Source organism: Uloborus diversus, chromosome 1 (assembly GCF_026930045.1).
Source record: "Uloborus diversus isolate 005 chromosome 1, Udiv.v.3.1, whole genome shotgun sequence".
Lineage (NCBI taxonomy): Eukaryota > Metazoa > Arthropoda > Arachnida > Araneae > Uloboridae > Uloborus > Uloborus diversus.
This window is the reverse complement of record NC_072731.1, coordinates 94,011,034-94,038,854: the sequence shown is the minus strand read 5'-3', so window position 1 is coordinate 94,038,854 and position 27,821 is coordinate 94,011,034. Positions and strand designations below refer to the sequence as shown.

At 32.8% G+C, this 27,821-nt stretch overlaps 1 protein-coding gene across 1 annotated transcript; it reads left to right on the top strand.

Annotated features, from left to right (window-relative positions):
• Nucleotides 1-3,247: 3,247 nt before the first annotated feature.
• LOC129231933 (uncharacterized) lies at nucleotides 3,248-3,898 on the top strand. The gene has a single exon (XM_054866282.1). It carries the CDS (start codon nucleotides 3,248-3,250, stop codon nucleotides 3,896-3,898), a length of 651 nt encoding a protein of 216 aa, XP_054722257.1.
• The last annotated feature ends 23,923 nt before the right edge of the window (nucleotides 3,899-27,821 follow it).

Below are 27,821 nucleotides of genomic sequence, written 5' to 3'. Positions count from 1 at the left end.
AAGATAAAACTTCAGTCTAAAACCGAAGGCAGACAGACCGACACACTCGCATTTTCCCCGCCTCAAACCCCTTTTTTTCCAATTTTTAATCTTTCAATATTTATTTGATTATTTTGTTTATTTTTAACTTTTTTTAGTGATATTTTTGGGATACATAAACCTTCTATTATGCTTTTTTTTCTCCTTCGACCTTTACCTGAAAGTAGGTTAAAAATAAAAATGCAAGCTATTCCAAACAATAAAATAAACTTTCAAATACTTGAAGATGTAATATTCGATTTGACACAGCAAACAACTTCGAAAATATATAAATTAAAAATAAATTATCCAAACGGTAAAATCAATAAAAGCACAATATACGCATCGTGATGGCAACAACGTAAAAAGAAATCAATAGATAAACAGAAATTTTACATTACATAAATATATTATGTTTTTTAAAGCTACCAGACGCATTGGTACGAACACATTGAGCAGAAATAATTAGCACTATGAGCGTTTACACTTAATAGCATTCTAAAGATTTATTTTTTCTTTTTCATTAACAACTTTGAATGAAAAAGAGAACATATGATTATTATTTCAATCACAATACGTTGTGCTGCAAGTACACGCAATTTAGTACATTTATATTCTTGATAATCTGAAAAGCAACACAACTCATATTTGCTTCAGTGGAATATCAAAAAATTCAATAAATTAATCTATGAAAGTTACAGAATTACGACTTCATTTTCGCTAATGTGATCCTTTGTAGGTTATTGTAAAATTCAAACGTTGTAACTGATAATAATTGAAAACTACTCTCTGGTTAAATGTGAAACTGGGTAATAATTTCATTGATCAGCAAAATTTCAAATTAAAAGGAAAGCTCATTTCGCTTTTTCACTTAAGCTATAAAAGATTAATCGAAAATTCAATTCCGAATTTTCTCAACTTCTGGGCGTAAAAGAAAGCTTCTAAATAACAAAAAATAAATAAAAACAAGAAAAATCACTTCAAGAGATATCCCCCGAAAACGTACTAACATGAGAAAATTATCAGATATTCGTTATATTTACAAGCCAGTGCAAATAAATCTTTTTTGTTGTGGCATTGATACGTTTCCAAAGTTAACACGCCCAATGAAAATTCTTAAATTCACTATCATCAGTTTTTGGCGAAGTTTGTCTATTTTTGCAGTGGTTACGCTGATTGAATCAGCAAGTGTTGCTCAGAGGAGACTGACTGTGCACAATCTGAGGCCAACATTCGTCATGGTCTTTGCAATTTACATGAATCTTCTTTTGTTCAGGAAACGAAAAAGAATAATCAAAGTTCTGCACATTATTTCTTCTGTACCTTTAACCGTAATAAGAAGTAGATTGAAATATTGCAAAGTGGTATGCATTACTTACTTTCTTGTTGTTTTCTCAATACTCTTTACTTTAATTTTGATCGCATTTCAATCTCTATTCATATTTTCAAACAGACGGTTCTTGATTATGAATAATTACTCACCTGTTCTAGCCAATGTCTTTCAATTACGTGAGCAACAGCTGTTAATTATGAACCTTATTTTGATAAATGTGGCACATTTGTTCCCGCTTTTTTTCCTTCTACCTTACAACGCTTTTGGAATGTTCTACTGTTTAACATCCTGGCACATGAAAGAAATGCTCACTAGTTTTGCACATCGTTTAAAAATAAAACCCTTTCAACTCTCCGAGCATCATCAGGATTATAACTTGTTGGCGAAAATGGTAGACGCAATTGATAAAGACTTGAGTTCGCTGACACTTACTGCGGCAGTATACATGTCAATTAATACATATACAATAGCGTATAATTACTTGAACAGTGTTTCTCTTTATTCAATTCTTAGACTAGAATTTGTTCCTGCTGTACTGGTGACTTGTCTTCTCTATGGAATGTTATCTTTTGCAGCAGAGATTCCAGAAGCAAATTCCAATATATTTAGTATAACTCGTGATCTCGGGAGTCATTTAGGCCATTCTCAAGAAGCAGTAGCACTCCTGATTAAAGTTAAAAATGGTTTGTCATTCACTCTGGGCGGCGTTGTTCCTATCAAAAGAGGAATTTTTGCAACCTTGGTTGGAATTGTTTTCACCTACTCTTTACTGATTGAAACATTTATTTTAATCTAAACACATTTCTTGCTCGTTGTAGAGGTATTAGTCAATCTGCAAATAATATTGTTTTCATGCCTTGAACACTGCTGTTTTCCGCTCTTCGTTCTCTGTTAAAATAAAATATTTTTTCAAAAACAGATTATTTTTAAGTATAATGGGTTTTCTTATTATATTTTCTTGCTCTTCAATGTAACTTGAAAGCCGTAAACGGAACACTGCTTGAATTTCTTCAATCTCAATCTATACATCTGAAAAAGATACTATCTTACTTACGACTGTTGTGGTAACTTTATAGTTGTTTTTTTGTGAGTTAAAGCAATTGGTTCATTCAATTAATTTGTGTTGATAGCTCGATGTTTTAATGAATAATAGTGATTCACTGCCTTATATATCATTTCAGAATGTTTTTACACAACGCTGGATCCTAATATAGCTTACTCAATGCTTGTTAAAACACTTTAGAATTGAATTTGTATACAGTACAATCTTTAAAAACTTTATGACTTTTCCATGATTTTCATCTGAGCCCTTATTGCCATAAAAATAGTACGTCAACACTGTTTTATTGGCCTCGAGCAAAATTTTAAATTTGTGTTTCATAACTTAGAAAGTAATTTAAGTTTCAACCAAAGGTGAATAATTGCTGCATGAGAATCTGTAAAAACTGTTGAAATATCTATAATCGCACTTTAATTGGTTAAAGCAAACTTGGATAAATAACGTTTTGCTATTGGTCAAGGCTTACTTGAAGCTCTCTCTGAGGTCCTCAATTTTCTTAAGTTAATCCTTTTCTTTTGTCTATATTTTATTCATTTATTTCTCATTGGTTGTTTTACATTAGAAGCACATTAATTGGTTAACTTACTAATCCTGAACTAAAACTATAAATAGTCTATGTGCTGACTCTGCTTTAGGTTCTTTGGTTAAGTATTACATATTTTGTCACTGTTTATGTAGATAGTTTCTTCAACATTAATAAATGTGTTTTCGATCCACGGCATGATGATGATTTAATATTCTCAACAGCAGAGCGTGGTTCTTGAGATTTTTGACACGAGCGATTGCAGCCGGTGAGTTCTGGATTTTATCATTCACGAGATTATTACTAGTGAAATATGGCTTCTTCAAGTAACAGTAATGTTAAGGAAAAAGAAGTGTTCGGTGTTGTGCCATTTGATGGAACTAATTTTACTGTGTGGTGTCGCAGAGTTCAGGCTGTGTTTTCGGCCAAGGAACTGGATATATTTTTGGAAGAGGAAGCAGCGGCGGACAATTTCGCAGTTTTTTTGAAGTCAAAAAAGGCTTTTGCTGTAATACTTGCGCTTTTAAATGACAATATTCTTGCTTCTCTTCAAAGTGAAGACACTGCATGTAAAATATGGAAGAAACTGCAGTCTACATATAAGGATAAGGGAACTGGGAGTCAAATTTTGACACGTAAACGTTTAGCGATGGCAAGAAAACAGAATGACGTGTCAATGAGAAGTCACATTGACAATATGCTAAATTTAGTTAGTGATTTACGCATCTCCGGAACGGAAGTAAGTGACTTTGATGTTATTGTTTACATTCTCATGTCTTTGCCAAAAGAATATGAAACTGTAAGAATATCACTTGAGAATCAACCAAGTGAATCTTTGAATTTAGATTTTGTTACTAAAAGACTTATTGACGCTGAAGCACTTATACATGATTTTAAAGGTGAAAATAAGAGTGAATATGTGAAAACATTTTCTAACAATGTTGCTTTTAAAACTACTAACTAGTTGACCCGTGCGGAACTCCGCACTGTGCTTCGAATCGTTTCATAAGGTATTTCGCTCTTTAAGAATTTCAAAGGAAGAACATTATGAAGAAGAACCGAAAAAAAAGTAACCGCAGAAGAGAAGGCATGTAATTTAAAGACATCAGTAACAAAACCTGGTTAAATAAACGTTGTGATAATTTGATCATCGCTCACCTTTTGGTTGTACATATTTTCAATTCAAACATAAATATCATTAAAAGTGTGGCTGAGTAGTGACTCGTGAAAAAGCAATAATTGTGCATGTAAAAAAACAGGTTGTGGCAAACAGAATCCTGCCCATGTGAGCATCTGACGGGAAAATAAGAAACATTAAAGAGATATTTATTGGCACGGATTCGAATTGGCGCCATTCTGAGTAACAGCCCGACACCCCAACAAATCTAGCAATTGCGCCTTCCTTTTCGAAAGCTATTAATTGAAGGAATGCGTAGTAAAAAACAGCAAAAAAGCTTTTTACCAAAAATAATAATAATAATAATAATAATAAGATCATGCTTCTATGTTTTGTCATTAACCAGCATGATACGATTTAAAATTATTCGAAAAGCATGGAATTTGATTAAAGAATGACGAAGATCTCACGTAGCGATTGAAACGAACATTCTAGAGAAGTAATAAATTAGATTGAAAATTAGTGTTTTTATCTTTGAATATTGAACTATTTCACATAGAAGATTGCTTTAACAGTTACGGCCTAAATGCCCGCACATGTTTCTCTTTTAATCAAACACTTAAAATTCAAAACCAAAACCAGTTGAACTGAGTCCGTTTTTTAAGTGTAATTTTTCGAACGTAGACAAAATGTTTTTTTTTTTTTTTTTCAGCAGAAAGCAGAGGAGTAGAAAATGATTTCTTGCTAATGAAGTTGATAATAATTTTAATGCTTTCTATCGTATTCGCGCGAATAAAAAATTAAAGGTTTACTGGGTGAAACTCGTAGTTTTAATTTGGCGTAGTATTTTTTCATTTGTATAAAAGGTCGAACACTGCTATTAGAAACATCTACATTTCAGCATACAATGAAAATGTTTTTTTTTTGCACAAAAAGGATTTCTTTTTGGTAAATCTAATACTTTTTTATGCTTACATTATGCTGAGTGGTCTGGATGTAGTCAAAGCTTAAAAAAAGGAAGAACACTCTTCGATTAACAGTCAACTTATCCGAATGATAACTGTAGCCTGCATAAAGGAGTCGAAACACCAAGTAGCAATCTCACTGCATTTATTTTATTACGTTTGTATGTTATGAGTACATGTAATGCGTAATACTAATATAAATTTGATATTCTTTCGGACAGCCCAAACTTGCCCGAAGTTCGAATAGTTTATAGCCGAACGCTCTACCGAAAAAAAACTTATCAATTTAACCGAACAACTAAGTCCAGTGCTTTTAAGCTTTATTAAAATATAAACACACACACACAGGCTTTTTTTTTTTTTTTTTTTTTTTTTTTTTTTTGCTGAAAGCGACGTAAAAAATGGAAAACTGCATTAGAACTTTGCTTTTAAAAAATAAATAAGAACTACAGGCAGCATCAAGGTTTTGAAACAGCAAGCGGCGTTTTCGAAAACTTGATTTTTCGACCGTAAGTCTATTTTTCTTCATTAGCCAGCCTGATAAGATTTAAAATGAGAAGGGAATAATATATAAGATAAGATATTGAAGAAACATTTTTTTATTCTTGAAAATTTTTACAATTTGTTACCGCAGGCTGCTTGAACCGTTATGACTTAGATGGCAGCACGTGTTCATCATTTAACAGAACGGTTAAAATACAAAATAAATTGAACTATGCTCTTTTTTAAGCGTAGCTTTTCGAATGTAGTAAAAATGTGATAAGCTTTTTGTTTTTTTACAAAAAGAAGAAAAAATATATATTTTACCCTTCAAATTGAGGTAGTAATTTTTTTATTTGTACAAAGAGTCAAAAACTCATTAGAAGAATATATATTTCACTATACGATTTATTATTTTTTCTCTGAACAAAAAACAATTCTATTGTAGTCTGAAATCTTAAACCTGTTACTTATATTTTCGCTTACATTATGCTTTAATTTTCTTACCAGAGCCAAAGCTTAAAAAGAAAAAAAAAACCGTACAATTCAGAAGTAATTTAGCACAATGTCCCTTCAAGTTTTCATATCAGCAAGGAGCGTTTCCTTCTCATTTATTTTATTCCTTCATAGTCGTTATTCACTTAATTAAGTGTTCATGTAATGCGCGATATTTCTCTTAATTTTTTGTTGCAGATTGTCCGGACGTGGTCCCGAACACGGATTCTCCTGGTTACGAGGAGAACGCTCTGCCGATCAAGCTATTCAGCTCTGTCGGTCATAGCGCAAATTAAAGTTATAAGTTTAACCGAAAACCTCATTCTGGTTCTTTAAAACAGGTTTTTCGGCTGAAAAAAACAATTTTTAGACCGTGGGTCTATTTTTCGTCAGTAGCCAGCACCATAAGCTTTAAAATAAGGCGTAAATCAAAGAAATCGATCAAGAATTGAGGAAAATCTGGCGTAGAAACCAAAAACAGGCTACAGAAATAATATATAAGGATAAGGATTACTTTTGCAGTTTTTTGCAAAACAAAAGGACACACTGCTAAGTTTTGTAGGAAGAAAAATGTGTGCTACAAATGCGGAAAATCGGGACATTATAAACGTGACTGTAAAACTGTTAAATCACATGACAAACAACAACTATCTCCGGCGTTATCTTTTATATCGAGTGAATCAGGATCTAATACGTTTATTATTGATTCGGGTAGTACGTCTCATATGTCTTCTTGCAGGGAATGGTTTTCCTCTTTGAAGCCGGCTTCTGGAAATATTAAATGTGCTTCAAAATCAACACTGCTTGAAGTGAAAGGCATTGGAAATATACTAGGGAAAACTTCTAGTGGAGTTCAGATAACTCTGAAAGATGTACTTTTTGTTCCTGATCTTAGTTCTCATCTGCTGTCTGTGAGAAAAATTGAAGCAGCAGGACTTACTGTGGTTTTTAAAAATGAACAAGTGTTAATAGGAAATGAAAATGACTGTATTGTGTTTGGTCATCGTGTTGACAGTGGAATATACATTAGTGATTTTGTGCCTGAAAATGAAAGTGTGTTTTCCGCTACTGAAAATGATTTGTGGCATCGCAGATATGGACATTCTTCTAATAAAGTTTTACATGCCCTAGGATTACCTACGTCAACATCTTTCTGCGAGGTGTGCGTGCAAGCTAAACAAAGTGCTTCACCATTGGGAAAGGGTCCTAGAGAAAGAGAAGAAAAAGCAATGACCATGGTACATACTGATGTTTGTGGAGCCTTTGAGCCAGAAACATATTCGGGTGAAAAATATTTCATGACAATAGTCGATGATTATTCACGGTTTATGGAAGTGCGCTTAATCAAGAGAAAAAGTGATGTGGCCGAGGAACTAATACAGTTTTTAAAAACTAACACTTCAGTTAAAAGAATCAGATGTGACAGTGCTAAGGAATATGTCACAGGAGAACTTGCTAAATATGCTAATAGTCAAGGAATTATAATCGACCCTGCTCCACCATATACTCCATCTTTAAATGGAGTGGCCGAAAGAGCTAACAGAAGTCTTTTGGATAAAGCACGAGCAATGATTTACGAGTACAATTTGTCAAAGAAATTGTGGGGACCTGCAGTTCTTACTGCAGCCTATCTTTTAAACCGATTACCTAACAGTTCAATTGAAAACCAAACGCCATTCTACTTGAAGTATGAAAGAGACCCAGATGTAAGTAATCTACATGTATTTGGATGCGACGCTTATATGCTTCTTCCTGCGTCGCAAAGAAAGAAATTGGATAAAAAGAGTAAGAAAATGATTTTCGTTGGTTATTCCACAATGGGATTTCGTCTGATGGATCCAGTGACAAAACGCATAACTGTGTCTAAAAATGTGAAGTTTAATGAAGAAAAGAAAGTTATGATTGAAAGAAGAAAATATATTTTTGAAAATGTAGACACAAGTGAATCTGACTTTGAGCATGATGATGTTCAAGAGAAGAGTTTTTCAGATGAAAATCACGAAAGAGATGAAAAAACTTGTGATGCTGAAAATATGCAAAGAAAATCTGTACGACATTCAAGGCCGCCTATTCTTTATCCTAATCCTGAAGTATACGAAGCAATGTTTGCTCACCAAGAAGTCACGTTTGAAGAAATTGTTAATCTTCCAATGGATGAGCAACAGCGATGGAAAGAAGCTATGACTGAAGAGATGCAATGCTTGAAAGAAAATAAAGTCTGGGATTTAGAAGATTTGCCTCCTGACAAACATTCCATTTCCTCCAAATGGGTTCTCCGACGGAAAAGAGACGGGAAATACAGGGCCAGGCTTGTAGCTCGTGGGTTCATGCAAAAGGAAGGCCGGGATTTTTCTTTTACGTATTCGCCAGTGATCAGCATTCCTGCGCTACGTGTTGTTTTAATAATTATACTGAATGAAGAACTAAATGTTTTTGTGCTTGATGTTGAAACTGCGTTTTTGAACGGTGATCTAAAAGAAACAATTTACATGGATCAACCAAAAGGTTTCGATGACAACTCAGGTAAGAAATGTAAACTTAAAAAGAGTTTCTATGGTTTGAAACAAGCTCCTCGACAGTGGTTTCAAAAATTTTCTAACTTTGTAATTCAGTTAGGATTTTCACAACTGAATAGTGAGTCATGTATTTTTATAAGAAATGTAAAGGGAAAGAAAGTCATAATAGCTCTTTATGTAGATGACTTGCTAATTGCTGGTTCAGATAATCAGGAAGTTAATGTTATTATTTCTCTTTTATCTCGTAAATTTCAAATGTCGAAAATAGAAAAAGCTAGTGAATTTCTAGGTATTAAAATGCAATTTACTTCAAATTCTCTACTTTTGGATCAGCAGTCTTACATTGAAAATCTGTTGCTTAAATATAATATGTCAGAATGTAAACCTAGTGTTATTCCTATGGAGCCAAAATCTACTGCTGCTGACTTTCAAACAGGTAATGTTTTTCATGGACCATATCGTGAACTTGTGGGTTCCTTGTTGTATTTAGCATATGTTTCTAGACCTGACATTCTATTTGCAGTAAATTGTTTGAGTCAGCTTCAAGAGCACTCGACTGATTCCGCTTGGTGTGCATTAAAGAAAATTTTGAGGTATCTAAAAGGGACATTAAATATGAAAATTGAGTACAAAAAGTCGGATTTAAGTTACAGTAAATTGTCTATGTACGTTGATGCCGACTGGGGTTCAAATTCAAGCGATAGAAAGTCAGTGTCCGGATACTTTATAATGTTTTGTAATTGTCCTGTATTGTGGCGCTGCAATAAGCAAAAATGTATAGCTCTCTCATCAACAGAAGCTGAAGTTATTGCTTTGTGCAAAGGATTACAAAATTTTCTATGGTTAAAAAATATTGTTTGTGAGATCTCAAATGTTAAAACTCTTGGTATTTTTGAAGACAACCAGTCATGCATTAAATTTGTATCTAATGAAAATAATTTTGGTAGAATGAAGCACATAGATATCAAGTTAAAGTTTGTTCGTAATGCTTTAAGTACAAATAATATTAAAATAGAATATATCTGTACAAGTAAGCAAAAGGCTGATATTTTAACTAAAGCTTTGCCGAAACTCAAGTTTCAGGAACTGTTGTCAATTTGTAATTTTAAATGTGTTTAATTTCTTTTTGTATAATGTGCGAATATGGGGGGAGTGTTGAAATATCTATAATCGCACTTTAATTGGTTAAAGCAAACTTGGATAAATAACGTTTTGCTATTGGTCAAGGCTTACTTGAAGCTCTCTCTGAGGTCCTCAATTTTCTTAAGTTAATCCTTTTCTTTTGTCTATATTTTATTCATTTATTTCTCATTGGTTGTTTTACATTAGAAGCACATTAATTGGTTAACTTACTAATCCTGAACTAAAACTATAAATAGTCTATGTGCTGACTCTGCTTTAGGTTCTTTGGTTAAGTATTACATATTTTGTCACTGTTTATGTAGATAGTTTCTTCAACATTAATAAATGTGTTTTCGATCCACGGCATGATGATCATTTAATGTTCTCAACAAAAACATATAAGGAAAACCGGTGGTAGTTGTTGAAAAATTCAAAAATATTTTTTTCTTATGAAAATTACTGTCACTATTTTTACGAAACTTGCTTTAAAAATTATTACAACTAATGTAGATTCGGGGTATATTTTTTAAAAGAATTTTATAAAATTAGCGACATCTGTGAAAAGATATGTGCATTCATGTAGTTTGAAACAACTGACCCCACATTAGAGTATATTGTTACACTGAGAGGGCTAAATTGCTACAGTAACTATTTTAATTTATAATAATAAGTCTAGTACAGTTTCATAATAACATATTGTATATATGGTATTTTTTGTAATTTTTATAAACATTCAATATTTTGGTTTCCTTTTCTTAAGATGCTTTCCCATGCTCTTCCCATGCTTGCCGCTCTCCAAATCCAACATCAAAACCTTTTTTTGCAAATGGATCTGCTAAAAACGCACTAGTCTCGGTTAGCCGCTTAAGGATTATGTTTTTTTCCAGCCAGTTTTGAGACTTGTCTTTCTTTTCTTTAAATGTTACACTGTAACAACTTGCCCCTGCGAAGCAATACTAAATTTCCTCATATGATGCCATAGTATATCTAATTCCGTATAAATGGTATAATAAAGTTGTAGAACACTTTAAATTATATTACCACTTACTTGAAGTCTAAGCTTTCACAGAACTTTTAAATCTATAATAACTGATTTGAAGTGTAGGCTTTAACATGGTACAGAAAATATTAAATACTGCAAAGAGTTTGGTCCCATGCAAAAAAAAAAAATCAGTTTATCCGATAAATTACTATTATTTATCAGAAAAGGTTTCTGTTTAAGGATCACTTTTTTTTCGTTAACATTGACGCTTTTTTGATTTCGTTACTTTTACGCTGTATAAATGGTACAATAAAGTTATAGAGAACTTCTATTGATATAATTACTTACTTGAGGTGTGGTATAGAAGATATTGAGAGACTACAAAGGATTTGAGTTTGGACACACGTTGAGATGAAAACAGTCGGACAAAAACCGTCTTTTTCCGAAAGGGTTTATTTCCACTCCGGAAAAAATGATTTTTTTTAACTTGTCAGGTAGTTTTAATTGAAATTTTCATCAAAAAATGATGAAACTAGAAATTTCTCCTACTTAAATTCTGATTCTATTTCCTTCTCCTCTCACACCCTCCCTGTACGTTAAAATACTGTCTAACTTTGTAATACAAGTTGTTGTATGATATTATAACTTACATATAGATCAAAAAACATTTAATGAAATTACGCAAAAAGAGATTTTTTTTTCACTTGTCTCAATAATATCAATTAAGGGAACCGTTAGAGATGAATATATATATATATATATATATATATATATATATATATATATATATATATATATATATATATATATATATATATATATATATATATATATATATGGGTCATTCCGACGAAGATGGTACATTTCATGTTCGGCACTTTCGGATTTTTTATAGAAAATTTGATAGTTAATATGAATTAATCATATTTTTTTTCTTTATTCTTCGTGCAATTTTGTATCATGAGGTATTTTTTGTTTTTAATATTTTGATTTAGGATTTTTTTTAGAAAAAATTATTTTAGTCAAAAAGGCAAAATTTTGATGACCCAGCTTCAAAACAGTGACAGTTAAAAAGTGATTTTAGTAATTGCTTGGATGCAATAACAAAAAAAAATTCCAATTATGTTACAACACCTTTATTGTAACAATTTAAACAATAAATTTTTTTTAGAAAAATATTTTTTTAATGGAAATGCAGGGAATTTACAATTGTCCCTACAGTTTACAAATTTTGAAATGTCCACTCTGTTGCAGTCATTAAAGAATAAAAAAATATTTTTACAAAAAAAATTAGCCATATTTTTGAGACGATCAGATGGTAAAAACTCCATGTTTAGCTAACCCTAGTGAATTCAACCGTCAACAAGCAAGGTAAGATTCATTCTTTGTCCCTGATAGTAAATTTGAATAACAAACTGTCCACTATGTTACATTAATTTTGCTAATTAAAATTTAAAAAAAATCTAAATTACATATAAAGTAGTAATTTTAGAGTTACTTTTTGCTTTTATATCACTATTTTAACTGTTACTTTATGTTTAGGATTAGAAAAATTTTTTTAACTCCTTATTTGTTCACTCTGTTACACTTCTTGTGCAACAGAGTGGACAATGTTTATGGAAATAGTAAACAAGTCCCATATGCTATTAATGTTTTTCAAAAAGCATAGCTTAACAAATTTATAGAAAAATTGTATTAAATGTAAAATTCTAAAAAAGGAAACATTGTCTATCTATTTTCCCTGCTTAAACATAGAAATTACTTCTATCTTCAATAATAGTGTCCACTCTGTTACACGTACGTCCACTCTGTTACAGGAATATTTTAACTGATTTGATTGTAATTTTTTTTTAATATTTAATTTAAAGATTAATTTGCATAGAACTACACAATCACTAACTAGAATAATCCAACTTCAATCTTTTTTCAAGTTGGTTTCATATAATAATCTAACTTTTGCAAATGATTTTTTAAAATTTTGTATTTTTGAGTAAGATATTTAACAATAAAACTAAAACGTGCCTTTTACAATGACATTTTAAGCATTTGTATGAACGATATGTTCCATTTGTTTATATTAAACAAAAATAATTGAAAATTTTGAATTTGTTGTTGTTTTTAAAATGTGAAACAGAGTGGACAAAATCTTTCATTTGTGATAAAAGAACTGAGAAAATTGGATATTAATACCAAGTTGAGCTAATTAATTTTTATAGTTCATATAAATTAAACCCTTTTGCCATTATTTGACATTAAATTTTGTTGGATTAGATGACTTTGAAAAAAAAAGGTTTTGAAAACTAAAATGTACCATGTTTACCGGAATGACCCATACATATGTATACATACAGTATATAAAATATATTTATCTATGTTGCAGTTTAGAATTCTTCAGCACCATCATACAGAAGTCGTTTTAATTCATCAAAAATTCAACCAAAACTTACCTTTGTTCTCAAGGATTCAGTGTAATCTCAAGGAAAGTTTGTTTGCATTCGCAGAACAAATATAGGCACTCAAAGAGGGTTTTTTCCATTTTATATGCAGGAATCCAAGCTTATTTTCAGAGCAAAAAAAAAACTGTATTTGTCAATATTATCACAACCAGATCTTAAATACAATACTAGTTCTCATTACTTTACTACTATTTTTACTACTATTGTATTATCAATTTTTACAAAACACTTAACAAAATTCAAAAGTAAATAAAAAGTTTTGAAAAAATACTACATTTCTTTTATTATAAATTCATATAAAAGTAAATTAAACACCACTTTAAAATAATTTTCAGCATTCTCTTTTTTTAAAGTAAACTTTCAGTTAAATTTAAAATTAACTCTTCATATTTTATAATAAATAGGTGATTATATTGTACCATGTTTGAATATTACAAATCTTTATATATTAATAGGCAAGCCATTTTCTTTCAGTACCGATTTCTCCTCTGTTTGAGAACCGATTTCCTTCATTATTTTTTTGTTCAGTAGCTTTTGCCGAGTTTTAGTGTCATCAATAAAAATTTTTGAAATCGAGCACTAAGTAACGGAGATATTAATTAAAAAAAACGCCTTTTCGTCCTAAATGGCTCTTTCTACGCGAACGGATGGTCCATTTTTTTCGAATTTGATATGGTTGGAAAGGTTTTTAAAAAACACTCCTAACGAAAAAATTGTCAGGGCTCCCGAGGTCTAATAACCTAAATCCACTAGAAAAAAAAGTTATAAGCGTTTTTTAGTTAGAGAAACTCAAAAGTTTTAATTTTATACCTTTTATATTGTTGAAATTCATTGTTGGAAGTGTGAAACATTAAATTTTAATTCATTCTTTAAACCGCTCTTTCTACACGAAAAATGCATTTTAATACTTCGAGTTTAGTATGTTAGAAAGCTCGCAAAAAATGCTGAAACACGTTCTACCCGGTTTTACCGCGCGAAAACGCAAACCCGCTAAGTTGGCTAGAAACAGCGCTAGAAGCAATTATAAGTTAGTGAAAATTCCTTTTTATTTGCTTTTTCACGCGACATAGTTAGCGTGAAGTAATTGCTGGATAATATTCTGGTGTTGCCATTTCTCGCTTGAGCGTAAAGAAATGAAATACTTGCATTTGTTTTTATTATTGAGGCTTTTTGGGTAAGTACGGGCATTTAAAATATTTTCATTTTGATTATGTTTTCGCGGTTTTAATACTTAAATAAATCATTTTCCGGAGTGAGGGAGGACTTTCAGTTTCGATAAAGTCACCTTCTGAAGAAAAAAAAAACACAGCTCCCTATAATACCTACATTTGCTATCACTACAAACAGATCTCAAGGTGAAACTTTTGATAAAATCGGCGTATTATTACGATTTCCAGTGCTTTTGCATGGACAATTATATGTTGCCGAGAGTAGAATTTGTTCATTTGACTGTTGAAAATTTTATATTTCTAACGGCAACGGACTTCATAAATTGTGAAATTGGCGAACTTTATCCAGTGTTGGCACCGATGCCACGGCGAGAAAAATATTTATTTTGCATTAGTAACAAAGGGAAAAAAATGTCCATTTACAAGGAGCTGACTACGAATGAAGTCAACCCCCCCCCCCCCCCCCCCCCCCCATGACAAGGGGAAGAGATAAATGACAAGAGAGACATCAAGCCTTTTTTTTTTTTTTTTTTTTTTGATAAGATCATTTATGAAAACAGTGTGACATGTGGTAATGGGAAGAGGCAGTATATGGTGAAGTGTGAAACTTTGTGACAAAAGGGAGAGGGATCAAAAAATTTGAAAAATGCATTAGTCAGTTACCCCCTAAACCGTAAACAAATCACAAACACGATTTTTTAAATAAAATTGCACTATTATTGCGACGTCCAGTGTTTTTGAATGGACAAATTTTAATGTAGCAAGTAGGATTCTTTCACTTTACTGTTTGAAATTTTATATTTTTAATGGCAGAGGTTAAGGCAACTAACTCAATAATATTAAACTTTTAAAAAGAAATATTCTTCATCCAGAATTTTTACGTGTAATCTGAGTTTGGCAGCATCATTTCATTTGGGAAGATTTCGATAATTGGGAAATTGGCGCTCTTCATCCATTGGCGTCAATTTTTCGGCACCAATTGCAGCGCGAGAAATGTTTTTTTCTTTGCATACGAAAACAAAGAGTAGGTAAATGTATATTTGTTTACTGTTATCACAAAATAGGGGCAGTTCACGATTAAAGTCCCGCTTTAAGGTGAGGTTCACGAAATAGTAAAAATTTGTGACAAGGGAGAAGAAAGAAATGACAAGAGGAACACACAGTGGGGAGAATGCGACAACAAGCCTTTTTTTAACAGAAACGTTATGAAAAACAGCGTGACACGTGACTAAAGGAAGATAGGGTATGGGGAAGTGTGAAACTTTGTGACAAAGGGGGGAAAGTGTCGAAAACGTTGAAAAGTGTGACATCAGTTATGCACCGCCCTTATCCATAAACAAATCACAAAGACGACCTTTGTTTAAAAATACTCTATTATTGCGACGTCCAGTGTTTTCGAATGACAGTTGCAACGAGTAGAGTTTATTCATTTGTTGCTTGGAAATTTATATTTCTAATGACGAAGAAGCAACTTACTCAATAATAGTAGACGTTTAACAAATAATATTGTTCATACAGAAATTTTATGCATAAACTGAGTTTTGATGCTTGCATCAGTGAATGGCATTTCATCGCTTTTGATGCAATGTGCAGAAACGTAAAAACTGAATTTCAATCTGCGCACCGATTAAAATAATTGTTTAAAAATATTTTTTTTTTAATAATTTAAAAAGCGGATAAAACCCATGTTTTTTAACATGCTCTTTCAAAAAAAACTTTTGAAATTTCAGAAACGACCTCATTACTGAATTATCCATTTTCATCCATTTATTTTGAGATTAACAGGCAAAAAGAAAAATTGGAATAAATTACTACTGTTTGGTATTGCGTGTACATATAAAAATTGTACGTTTCCCCCGATGTGCAGTAAACATGAGTAAGAGTAGAAATAAAAATGTTGGAAATAGTTGAATTCATTCAAGCATTTTCAAATATTCATTTATAAATATGCTCGAATTTCGACCACTGGGCAAACACTAGTACAAATAAATCAGTAATTATATTGCGTTAAATTTCTTAAGTTCTGGGCAAAGTTTAATTTACTTTGTAATTTAAGTAAAGTTTAGGTCAACTTTGAATTAAACCTCTCTTTTTAACCCCCGAAGCACAAAGGAAGGGGGTTATAAGTTTGACGTATCTGAGTATCTGTGTGTATGTGTTTGTCTGTGTCACTCTAGCGACTAAACGAAGGGAACGATTTTGAAAAAAAAAAATGTTCGAGCTGATCGAGAGTGTTTTAGCTAGGTTGTGTCTCCGGATGACATTCATTAACGAAGATATTAATTAAAAACCTCTAAAAGGTTTTTCGTGATTTTTGCAGTGAAAACATATTTAAAAAATTTAAAATTCAATACCAAAATAAAGAGATTTTTTTTCCGCTTCTGATAGAACGTGTTTGGAACTTCCATGTTACATAGAATTCGAATTATAACGTTTTTTTAAAGCAGATTTTAATAACGGCTAAGCCTTTATTGTCACGATTGATAACCGAATTCAATGTTGGCCGACAAGAAAATTGAACGCAATGATTTAAAATTTTTATCTGTTGCCACTTTCTCTTTGTTAGTAAATAAAATAATTGAAATTGATTTTTATTGGTAAGGCTTTTAAAAAGATTTTCAATTTTCCCTCTTAATTCTACAGTTGTGACTCAGTCGGGGTTTTTTTTATTTTTTAATTTTATATAGTGTTCTAATTAATCTTGCTCCATGTCAGAATCTGAATGAATTGATTCAACGCTGCTAGGAGATGAATATGGGGTGGAATCTTGCAACTCAATTTTTACCTATTTCCTGTGATCGGATTCTTTTGGAACTTTGTATGTAACCTCAGATCCGATGACAATGCAATATTTTATAATCAAATTAATTTATAAACCATGAATCATTAGTTTATTCCAATTTCATTTGGTTCCTCTCTGCTTGGGTGGAATCTCGCAACTCAATTTGACTCACTTCCTGTGATCGGAATCTTTTGAAATTATGTAGCCTTAGAACCGATGACACTGTAATATTTTATAATAATTAAGTTAGCTCTCACAAATTAAAATTAAATATCCATAGAAACCTCTGACTTTTCTGCATCAGATAAAAAAATTTCCAATATTCCAAGGAAATGAGAACGGGAGTTATAAGTGATTTTAACTAATTTCATGCTAAAACGTAGGTGAAACTTCAATTGAAAGTTCATTGTTAATCAGGATCATTGGAATGTTGAACAATGCTTTTATTAAAATTTGCTTCAAATTTTTAAAGGGATAATTATGTATAGTTGTAGCAATTCGTATATGCAAAGGAAATTTCAAAATTGTGGCGAACTTTCAATGTAAATGCTGGAAATTGTAAATAAAATGTTAGGTTGAACAGCAACTTTTTAGTAAATATGTGTTTTTATTTCTGTTTACCTCATCTCCGGTGTATTTTTTGTAATCATCTATGTTTCCAGTTCATTTGCAGAGAAATAAATGCATCATATTTTTTTATATTTCTACGTAAAAAATATTCTACTAATCTTGAACTTTTGTTGTACATACAAATTTAAATTTTAAGCTAAATGTGCTTTAAGGTTACAGTGTTATTTAAGGTGCAGTTTATTGTTTAAAATTTTTTTTATTGACTGATAAAATATTTTACTGATCTCTAATCTTCAATTTAACCGTCTCAGTTATTGTCTGATCGAAGTATGTAAAATCGAATGGAACATGTCAGACGCACAATGCTAAAATGTAGAAAATAATTAATGAAATTAAAAAGTTAAGGCACCATGTTTTTAAAATGAGCAAAAAAGTATAAAATGAGTTCTCTAAGATGCATATAGCCCATACAGTTTCAGAATTTTTTACAGTTTGTCTGGAAAATTTGTGATTTTAATAGTTATCAAAATACTTATGAGCTTTGAAATGAAAAGCATGGTGCAAATGTACAACATATAATTAAAAGTGTAAAGAAAATGTACGCTCAGAGAAAACTTACACCTCAGTTTTTTTTTATACTCTTTGCAGAGAGATGAAATTGTTTGTTAAATTATAAATGAATGAATTGTTTCTTACCTGCGCCCCATATATTTCCTTATAATATTTACAAGTATTTTGATAGCTGTTAAAAACTCACAATCACGAAATTTCCAACAATCTAAAAAATTCTGAAAATGTATGGGGCTTTAAATCTACATGAAGCTTAAGAGAGATTATTTCATACTTTTTAGTTCATTTTAAACACATGGTACTACCTTAAAACTTTTTTATTTCATTAATCAAACTTGAAATCGATTTTACGCTATCCTTGGTGACGATAAGAGAATTTCCGCGGAATGTCTTTGGAAATATTTCGATACTGAAGTTGTTTCAAAAACGCAACTGTGAATTGTAGGCTATTTTTCGGGACGTTACGAAATAGCCTAATCTCACCAAAAAATGGAAAGCCAGATGGCTCTTCCTTGGAAACTTTTTGAAAATAACATCCCATAAACGCTACAATAGGCAAAAAGCATGACTTGTTTATTGCGAAAATAAGTTTTTTTTTCTTTTACATCAAATGTACAAAATTACAGACCCTGAAATGGCGGACCGCCCCTCCGCCGCGCCGTGCCACTGCTGAAACTGCAGTTTAAGTTTGGTTCAGCTTTAGAAACAATTATGCAGTTTTGGTTTTGGGTTTCTGTTGGAAAGGGATAAAGAAAAACCAATTTAGTCTTGATTTGGACTTAGACTGGATTGGAAAAAATCAAGACTCAATGTCTTTTATTTTAAGAAAGTAAAGTTACATTGCAAGGAAGGGAAATCATTCTTATTTTTCTTTCAAACAATATCAATCATGTTTGAAACTCAATAATTACTATTATTAATTCAAATTTCAAAGGCAATCGAAAATAGAAAATGTTATTATTATGATTATACACACCTTACCCTATATTATTGGTTGAAGGACGATTTGATTTATTTTTGGTGTTAGACCAAGAAAGCTCTCAGTTGTAAAACAAAAAGGCTTTTTTTTCTAATTAAGCTTACCGTTATGTGTTTTTCTGAAAAAAAAAAAAAAGAAAATGTTTGGATTGTATACATTTTTTAATGCTTAGCCCTTTATGTGTTCCAAGAAAAACAGCTGTTAAAAAATTCGATTTTTATTCATAGAAATGTCAGCTTTTCCATTTTTCTTTCAATTTTTCCAGAAAAAAACGGTTTTTTTCCACCACTTCAAAATTTCTGGAAATTTTACATTTCTAGAATGTAAAATTTCCAGAAATTTCTCTTTACATTTCTAGAATGTAAAAAAATACATTTTATCAGAAAAATTACTAAAGAAGATTAAAGCAATATTTTGCTGCACACTATCTGTGCTACTGATTACAAGAATTTCTCGAAACGGTGAAGAAGGAACAAAATGAATGCTCTCATCCAACATGAAGAAAACAAATCTCTCTGCCGTGGTTTATTTTATTTACGAACGTAACAACTTACCCCTTGTAACAAAATGTCCTTACTTGATCGCACATTTCTAACGTAAATACAAGTTGCGATATAATCAGGTACAAAAGAAATATCGGTATAGTCTGTGATTCTCTCCAACATTTCATTGCATAGCTCAGGTAAGTATGCATTAAGTTCGACCCATCAATAAACTGTTTAACTTTGTGTTTTTAAAATGCGTCTTTCAATATTTAACTTGGCATTGTAAAAAAATAATAAATCTACTTTTTTAAAACTTACTACAAGTTATTTTGTATTTAAGTTTTTTAACTGTAACACACTACTTTTTATAGGTTCACTAGAGAATCGCCCGTGGAGGTATGACCGGTGAAAATAGCTTCTACATTTGAACGAAGCAATTGCCTCTTTGATGGTATTTTGATAGTTGAAATTTCAACCCTAACTCTAGTAGAATAACCTTAAACTAAAGTAGATAGCGTTCTTTGTTTGCCACTTTTTCGTTTCTTCATTCTCCTAAAATGACAGTCTTACCAGTAAAACAGTTAAGCAGTTCCGCCTCGTCAAAATAAAGCATTTCCCTACATGTCAAACATAACTAAAAAATACTATCAAATTATCATGCCGTGGAGCGAGTTTTATTGTTGATGACGTCAGGAGCGTTACTCGATCATTCGCTATAATATATGTGAGGATTTTCATATTTTAAAAATACTCTATGGTATTTTTAATTAATTCATTTTGAAAAATTGCGATCCTGAAACGTTTTTATGCAAAGTTACTATCGACCGAGATTTACAAAATCCGAGGCATTAACGGTCCCAATCAGCTCGGTTAATCGAGGTTCTAATGTACGTTGAATATGCTATTATATTCAATTCCTAATACTCTTTAAGATAAACAAGTAAAGGAGAAAAGAAAACATTTAGAAACGCTTTTGAACCATTCCATGTAAACTTAAACAACGAGATTTTTTTCCATCAAACTGAGAATTGTAATGTAAATTTGTAAAGTGTATTGAATTTTAACAAAAATTGGCGGAAACTTCGGTTTTTGTCTGTTAAAATGTTTTAGAATTGCTTGAACACTTCCATTTTAGAAAGCTTTCTGAAGGACAAGTTGAAACCAATTTTGAAAATTTGAATTGTTTTCATGGGCATCTTTTCCCTGAGTAAGGTTTATTGATTCCTGTACACTTATTTCACGCAAAAAACTAGAGGCCTGATGAACTGTGTTTCTATATCCCGTTCCGTCACACAAACATATATTTTTCAGTTTTATTTTAAGGATATATCAACACAGTAGCTATCATGTGATAAATATCAAATACCCCCATAACTTCAAGCAGCATGAAAATACAACGATAGAAATATCTTTTGATAATTGTTACAGCCCAGTACATTCTTTAGCAATTTTTCAAACCTATTGCAGCGATTTTTACTTCCTTTTACAAAAAAGGAAGTATTGTATTCGCGAAAAAATTTTCACTCAAAGATCGACCTTAATTTCCATTTTGCTCACCTCCGAATGAATGTTGAGTTTTTTTTCGACCCGACCACCTGTGCATATACGTATACCTAAGAACGTATAGACGTCTGAAATATACATTTTGACGATTCCCGAGTTAATTACAACGAATTTCCTCGTAACGTCTGTATGTACGTATGTACGTGCGTATATATGTCGCATAACTCAAGAACGGTATGCTCTAGAAAGTTGAAATTTGGTACGTAGACCCCTAGTGGGGTCTAATTGTGCACCTCCACTTTTGGTCGCATTCGGGTGTTTCTAAAGGAGTCTTTTGCGCCTTTTTGGGGGAAATCATTGTTTTTTTTCGATGCAAACTCAAGTGGTGTTATAATTTGGCGGACACTTGGCGATCGCCTGTCTTTTAGTCGCCAAGTTTTGTCGCCAACTTGGCGGCAAATCTATCGGTTTTTTTTTTTTTTTTTTTTTTTTTTTTTTTTTTTTTTTTTTTTTTTTTTTTTTTTTATAAATCTGGTTTTAATTTGGTCACTGTTGGTGACATTTAGAGAGTTATTTTTTGAATCACATTGAAATTGACAATAATGGGGAAATAACATTAAATTGACGGTGTAAAAGGAAGTCATGTGATGCGCACATCAGCTAGTTTCCCCGCATGACTTAGTTGTACTTTATCATTTTTAGATATGCTCACTACTAATTATACACTTTTGACTATGAAGAACTATTACTACTCATTTCTTTTTATTAAAAAAAATTTATGAACATACCATATCCCACGAGGAGTTCAATGATTTAATCGAAAACATTTTTCGAAACCCCTCATCAGCTATGCAAACTAACTTTGGGTAAGTTTTGGGGTAAGAAAGAATATTAAATTTTGATACAGATTTCAAATCGGTAGTTAGTACATTTTTCTCGAATTTTGACCTGTGTCACTTTCCTTGCCGTAGTTCGTTGCAATATGTCATTCGCTTTCTAAGATTTTGAAAAAATTTAAAATGCAAAATTTTAAATTTATCATCAAAGCAGAAGAAAAATGTCATTTGCTTATAATTAAATATTTGAAGCTGTTTTAAGTCCCAAACGTAGCTCTGGTTAGGTGCCTCTAAATTTCGTTCAGGCGAAAACTTAAACTAAATGCATGTGCCATGGCAAATTCCGCATAATCTGCCGAAGTACTAAAACTGCACAGGAAATGCGTTATTTTACACAGGTTATTAATTATGTTAAAATACTGAAATAACTCCCGATTGAATCAGTTATTCAGTGCCTACTTTACACTTTAAAGTGCAATTTTCTAACGTATCGTCAAGACAAAAAGAACAAAACGATAACAGTATTTAGAAATAGCTGTTGCCATACAGTGGAACTCCAGTTTTTCGTTTCCTTTCAGTATCTTATCCAGCTTCCGACTTCATTTTCAGCTGGTCCTTGAGAAAACCTACAATGATAATGTTAAAATATTCCGGATTTTACTTTACCCTATTTCGAAAACAGATCAAAATAATTTTTCATCTGCAAGACTCACTAACTTTTTCGTTTTTTATATTTCTGTTATTTCAAGATAAATTTGTTTTATAGCTGCTCAAATCTTCTTTCTGTTCTTCTCATTCTTCTTTTGTTCCAATTGTCCTTTGACTGCGATGGAGATTTCTTCAGATCGTCCAGTCCTCGTTCATAAAAATTATTGATGACTAGAACTGCTGCTGACACTCTTGAAAATTTTTCAGAAGTTGGTGACATGTGTATGGTGTCATCACATTACGAATACCTTCAATATTAGATATACTACCCGCTTTCGATGATAATGATAAAGCCGAAGAAGAAATAATCGAAAGTATCCCCGCCGCTGATCAAGCGATTTTAAGAAAAAAAACTCAAACTATTTATTCGTGAATTCCAATTATGAAGCAACTTTGCAAAAAATTGCTTGTACAAATCGTGCTACAAATGAAATTGCATCTAAAAGCAAAAAAGATGACAATTTTTTCGACTACTTCATGGGATAAGAGTTGATTTTTAAACAGTATGCTTAGATTAGTAAAACGGCTCCGATTTTACGTTTTCCCATTTAAAACGCTTTTTTTCACTAGTCCGACCGAAAACGGAAAATCGGAGTTCTATTGCAGTAGCATTTCCCGACGCAGAACTGCACGGTTCTGTCAAATTATAAAAACTGCCAGCATTAAGATCTATTCATAAGACGATTCATGCTAAATAAATCGGCGAAATATAAAAGAGGAATTGTTGTTTCTGGGTAAAACCGTTTTTCACGTAAGGAAAGAACCTATTTTGTAAATTGAGTTTTTACAAAAAAGCACGCTTTTACTAGACGTTCTGATGTGAAAAGAAGTGTACTTACATGTTCTCGGGAAAATAGAAGTCCGCCAAAAACTTAAGGACTTTCTTCGGATTTTTTCAGACGTCATTTCAATGCAAGATTTAAATAACAAACCAGTAGTTTTAAATGCCGTAATCGGCGTGGCATTGGGTACCAATTGCAATTTTAATTTCCACATAAATCTTGTAAGTGACATATTTTTACTTACTAAAACAAACACTAAGCTTTACACAACAAACAAGAACCATTTCACTATCACTAAATTAAAATCCTATTCCTTTTCAGAGTCACAACTGACTACAACTGTATTTTATGTCGAGGACTGCAAACTAAGTGCCTTGCCTCCATTATTTTATATAACGATAGATGGCAGCACCATCACCGGATCGAACAGTTAATGAGAATTTAGAACTAGTCCAGGAGCTAATAGCTACTTGGAGCTAGCACCCCCAGAGGTATCGTTTCACTTGGAGGACATTGAGACCACGAGAATATTTAACGTCACCCAGTACCCTTTAATGACGACGGTGGGTCTTCGACCATCGAGGTTCGAACCCAGGACCCTCCAGCCCCGAATCCGACACTCTACCGATCGGGCTACCACGGCCCCTAAATTCTATTCTATTCTATTCAAGAGTCACAACTGACTACAACTGTATTTATGTCGAGGACTGCATACTAGTGCCTTGCCTCCCTTATTTTTATATACCGATAGATGGCAGCACCATCACCGGATCGAACAGTTAATGAGAATTTAGAACTAGTCCAAGAGCTAATAGCTACCTGGTACTAGCACCCCCAGAGGTATCGTTTCACTTGGAGGACATTGAGACCACGAGCATATTTAACGTCGCCCAGTCCCCTTTAATGACGACGGTGGGTCTTCGACCAGCGGGGATCGAACCCGAGCCCCTCCGGCCCCGAGTCCAATGCCCTACCGATCAGGCTACCACGGCCCATACCCCTAAATTAAAATCGATCACAAATTTCTTCCTTCTCGTTGCTTTCACTTCACTTCAATTCTGCAGTAACTTTTTCTGCATTTCAAGTTCCCTGACTGAGCCCTCTATCAAGAAAGGGGAAATGTGGCTAATATCCGATGTCACAGTACACAATAAATTTATATAATTTTTCAGTGTGAAAATAATCATTTCCATCTTAACCCCTTCCAGTTCTCTCCCCTCAAAATCACCTGCTGAGCTTTCGTCTCCTATTTCTCGTACCAGCGATATTTTCGGACTGTAGCTTACAAAGGAAGAGTTTTAAAAAATCAAAAAATCAAAAATAAACACGCATACTGTTCGACTGACTAAGGAGAGACGGCGGCAGAACTGAAAGTGGAAGCAGAACATTTCATTTTGCAGTAGGTATGATCAGCGATATCGAGTGAGCAGTTTGCCATAACATTGATAGTTTTTCATTAAACATCACGTCTACTAGGGCTGCGTTCAGCAACAATCCACCTGTTACCCCGCGTGATTGGCCCGGTGTGGTTATGAAGCATCTGGTATTTCTCTGGGGAGCCTAGTGGAACAGTTGTGTGTCCGAACGCTCGGGGTTACAGCGCGGTAGTTCTAGTTCAGCAGCAACACGCGCTCTAATCAAAGCGAACTTTCGTAATTTTGAAAGTCACGTGCGTTTCGATCAAAACATGCAACTCTACCAGACACTTTGTGATCTCGCTAACCGCGTCGAGACGGCGACCGGGTCGACCGCCAAAGAGCGACCGCAGCGTTTCCGAGCGCGGTTAGGTGACGTCACTCGCTCCACCGCAAGCCTATCCGAATAGAGGTGCGACATCGATGGCAAAACATGGATGTTTCAAAACATCGATGGTATCGATCAAAAAACATCGATGTTTTGAAACATCGATCTTTTTATCAATGTATAATATACATTTTTTAATATACTACACTAATTTAAGCAAATACAAAAACAATACGTACCCGACGAATATATTGAAAATACTGAACCTCAAATCATGAATATAATTTAATAAGAATAATTTCGCAACATCTTGGTATTAGAGTAGGACAAAAATTGATAATAAGACAAACACCGATTAATACAAACTAGTTATAGTAATAAGAAAATATTTTCAAACTTAATGAAACTAAAAGTAAATTTACATTAAAAAAGAATCTAAGAAAAAATGTATCATAGCACTTACCGTAATTTGAATGATGAGAAAAAAATTTGCTAATTGTTTTAAAAATACAAAATTAATTAACAATTATTTTTAAGAGCAAGAAATATGTATTGTACTGTTAGTGAATAATTAAACGAATAACTAAATTAAGTAATAGAGGGACGACTTGTTGGGGGAAATCGATAAGTAACCCCGAATATTGTTGTTGAAAGTTTAGAGAAAAAGAAGTACTTTGTCCCCCAGAAGCGCATTTTTCTTTTCGCAGACTATCCAACCATTTAGAGAAACATCTCCTTCCGATGGAACAGAAGTTGCAATCACTATCACATACTTTAAAGTAACTTTTACCAGCTCTGAATTTTTAAAATAATAATTTTCACAGTAGTAACAAATAGGATTTTCCTTTAGTTTAAGAACTGGAGCCATGAAATGGACTGCAAGCTCTGGCATCAGACTATCAGTGCTGTTAGGTTCTTCCAATAGCTTTGACCTCTTCCTCACACTCCATTTATCTTCTAACATCTTGTAGTGATCTTCCCAAAAACCAACCTCTACACAGAAAAATTGATTTTATAAAATGGGTGCAAACATTTTTTTATTTTTTTTGGAAACTCCATTAATAAACTTAATTACTTAGCGAGAAAATTAGAGTAAACTTCATAGTAATTTTCAATTAAAATGCAAAAACATCAACATCGAAAAAACATCGAAATCAAACCGTCGATGGTCCAAAAACATCGAAAGTAAAACATCGGTGTTAAAAACATCGATGTTTAAACAAAAACATCGATGTTTCCAAAACATCGACATCGATGTCGCACTAGGGTTTCCCGGAATCCCGATCCCGAATCCCGCAAGTCTTGCATGATATTTTGCGGGATTTAGAGCAAAATCTCCACAAGATTCCCAGTCCCGCAAAAATTTTCTATGCGAACATGTTTTCAAACTTTTGTCGCTCATAACGAATATTTTCACAAGTATCGTCTGAAGTTTAAACCACCTTTCTCGTATATCTGCAAGAAAAACTTTGTTTCATATGACAGACGGTGGATTTACCATTTAAGAACGGATAAAACATGGAGTATATTTTTCCGAGAATTTATTAGTATTCCAATTCGAGGTTTCAGCTTTCATACGTTCAGCAATTGAGAAAATACGTAAAAATTATAAGCGTTCTCGAAAACCATCACTAATATTTAAAACCCAGAAAATTGCGCTTTAAAAAAATTGAAATAGTGCATTACATACAGATTGCACCCCCCCCCCCCTCCCTGGAGCATCCTGAATGCAGTTTTGGAACGCTTCTGTAAACGTAAGTAATGCACTCAAAAGCTTTAACTTACAATAAGTGCACAATAGTTTTCTCCGAGGAAGAAAGCAATGAAAAAACAGACGTTATTTATTCCGTTCAACCTGTGCTTGCTGATGGCTTTGCCACGGTGAAGCTAATGTTATAAATGTAGGCAGTACCTTGTAATCTGACTTGGATGATTTAACTGAGCAATCGGCAATGTGTGTGTGTTCAGCACAACTCTAAAAAATGCGACAAAAGCTTGGATGAAACACAGGATGACTCGCGTATGAGAGAGCAATGCGTTAAGCTGTTCAAGTTTCAATGTCTATTAAAAGTTAGAGGTAAAACTAGCGAAGTTAATAAAAAAACTTTTCCTGAGATAGCGAGTAATGAAACCAATCAGCGTTCACCCCCTGCTGAAATGAATCGAACATACTCGACGCAATGACCAACCTTAATGAAGCAGCAAGGAATTCGTAATGCAATTTAAATTGGATACACCATCAACACTCAAATCAAATCGACATCATTTTTGTACGAAAGTTGCAGTCCTTGAGCAAAAACCAAGCATGATCCTATAAGAAAAGAGGAATATACTTTAAAGCAGGGCTTCGCAACCGGTGTGCCGCGGCACACTGGTGCGCCGCAACAAGGAACCCGGTGTGCCGCAGTATTTTCGTAGTTATATAAAAAGAATGAGCCTTGAAGTTACGACCGAATAGCGTTCGATCGTTCTGTAACTTCTAAATTCACCCTGTCAATCATGTGCAAAGGGACATACCCGACAAGGGGAGAGGGGGGATTTGATGCCTCACTTCTGTTAAACTTCTTGTGATCCTATTGCTTTCAGTTTTTGAAAACGGATTTTAATTTCCACGAAATTAACAAATA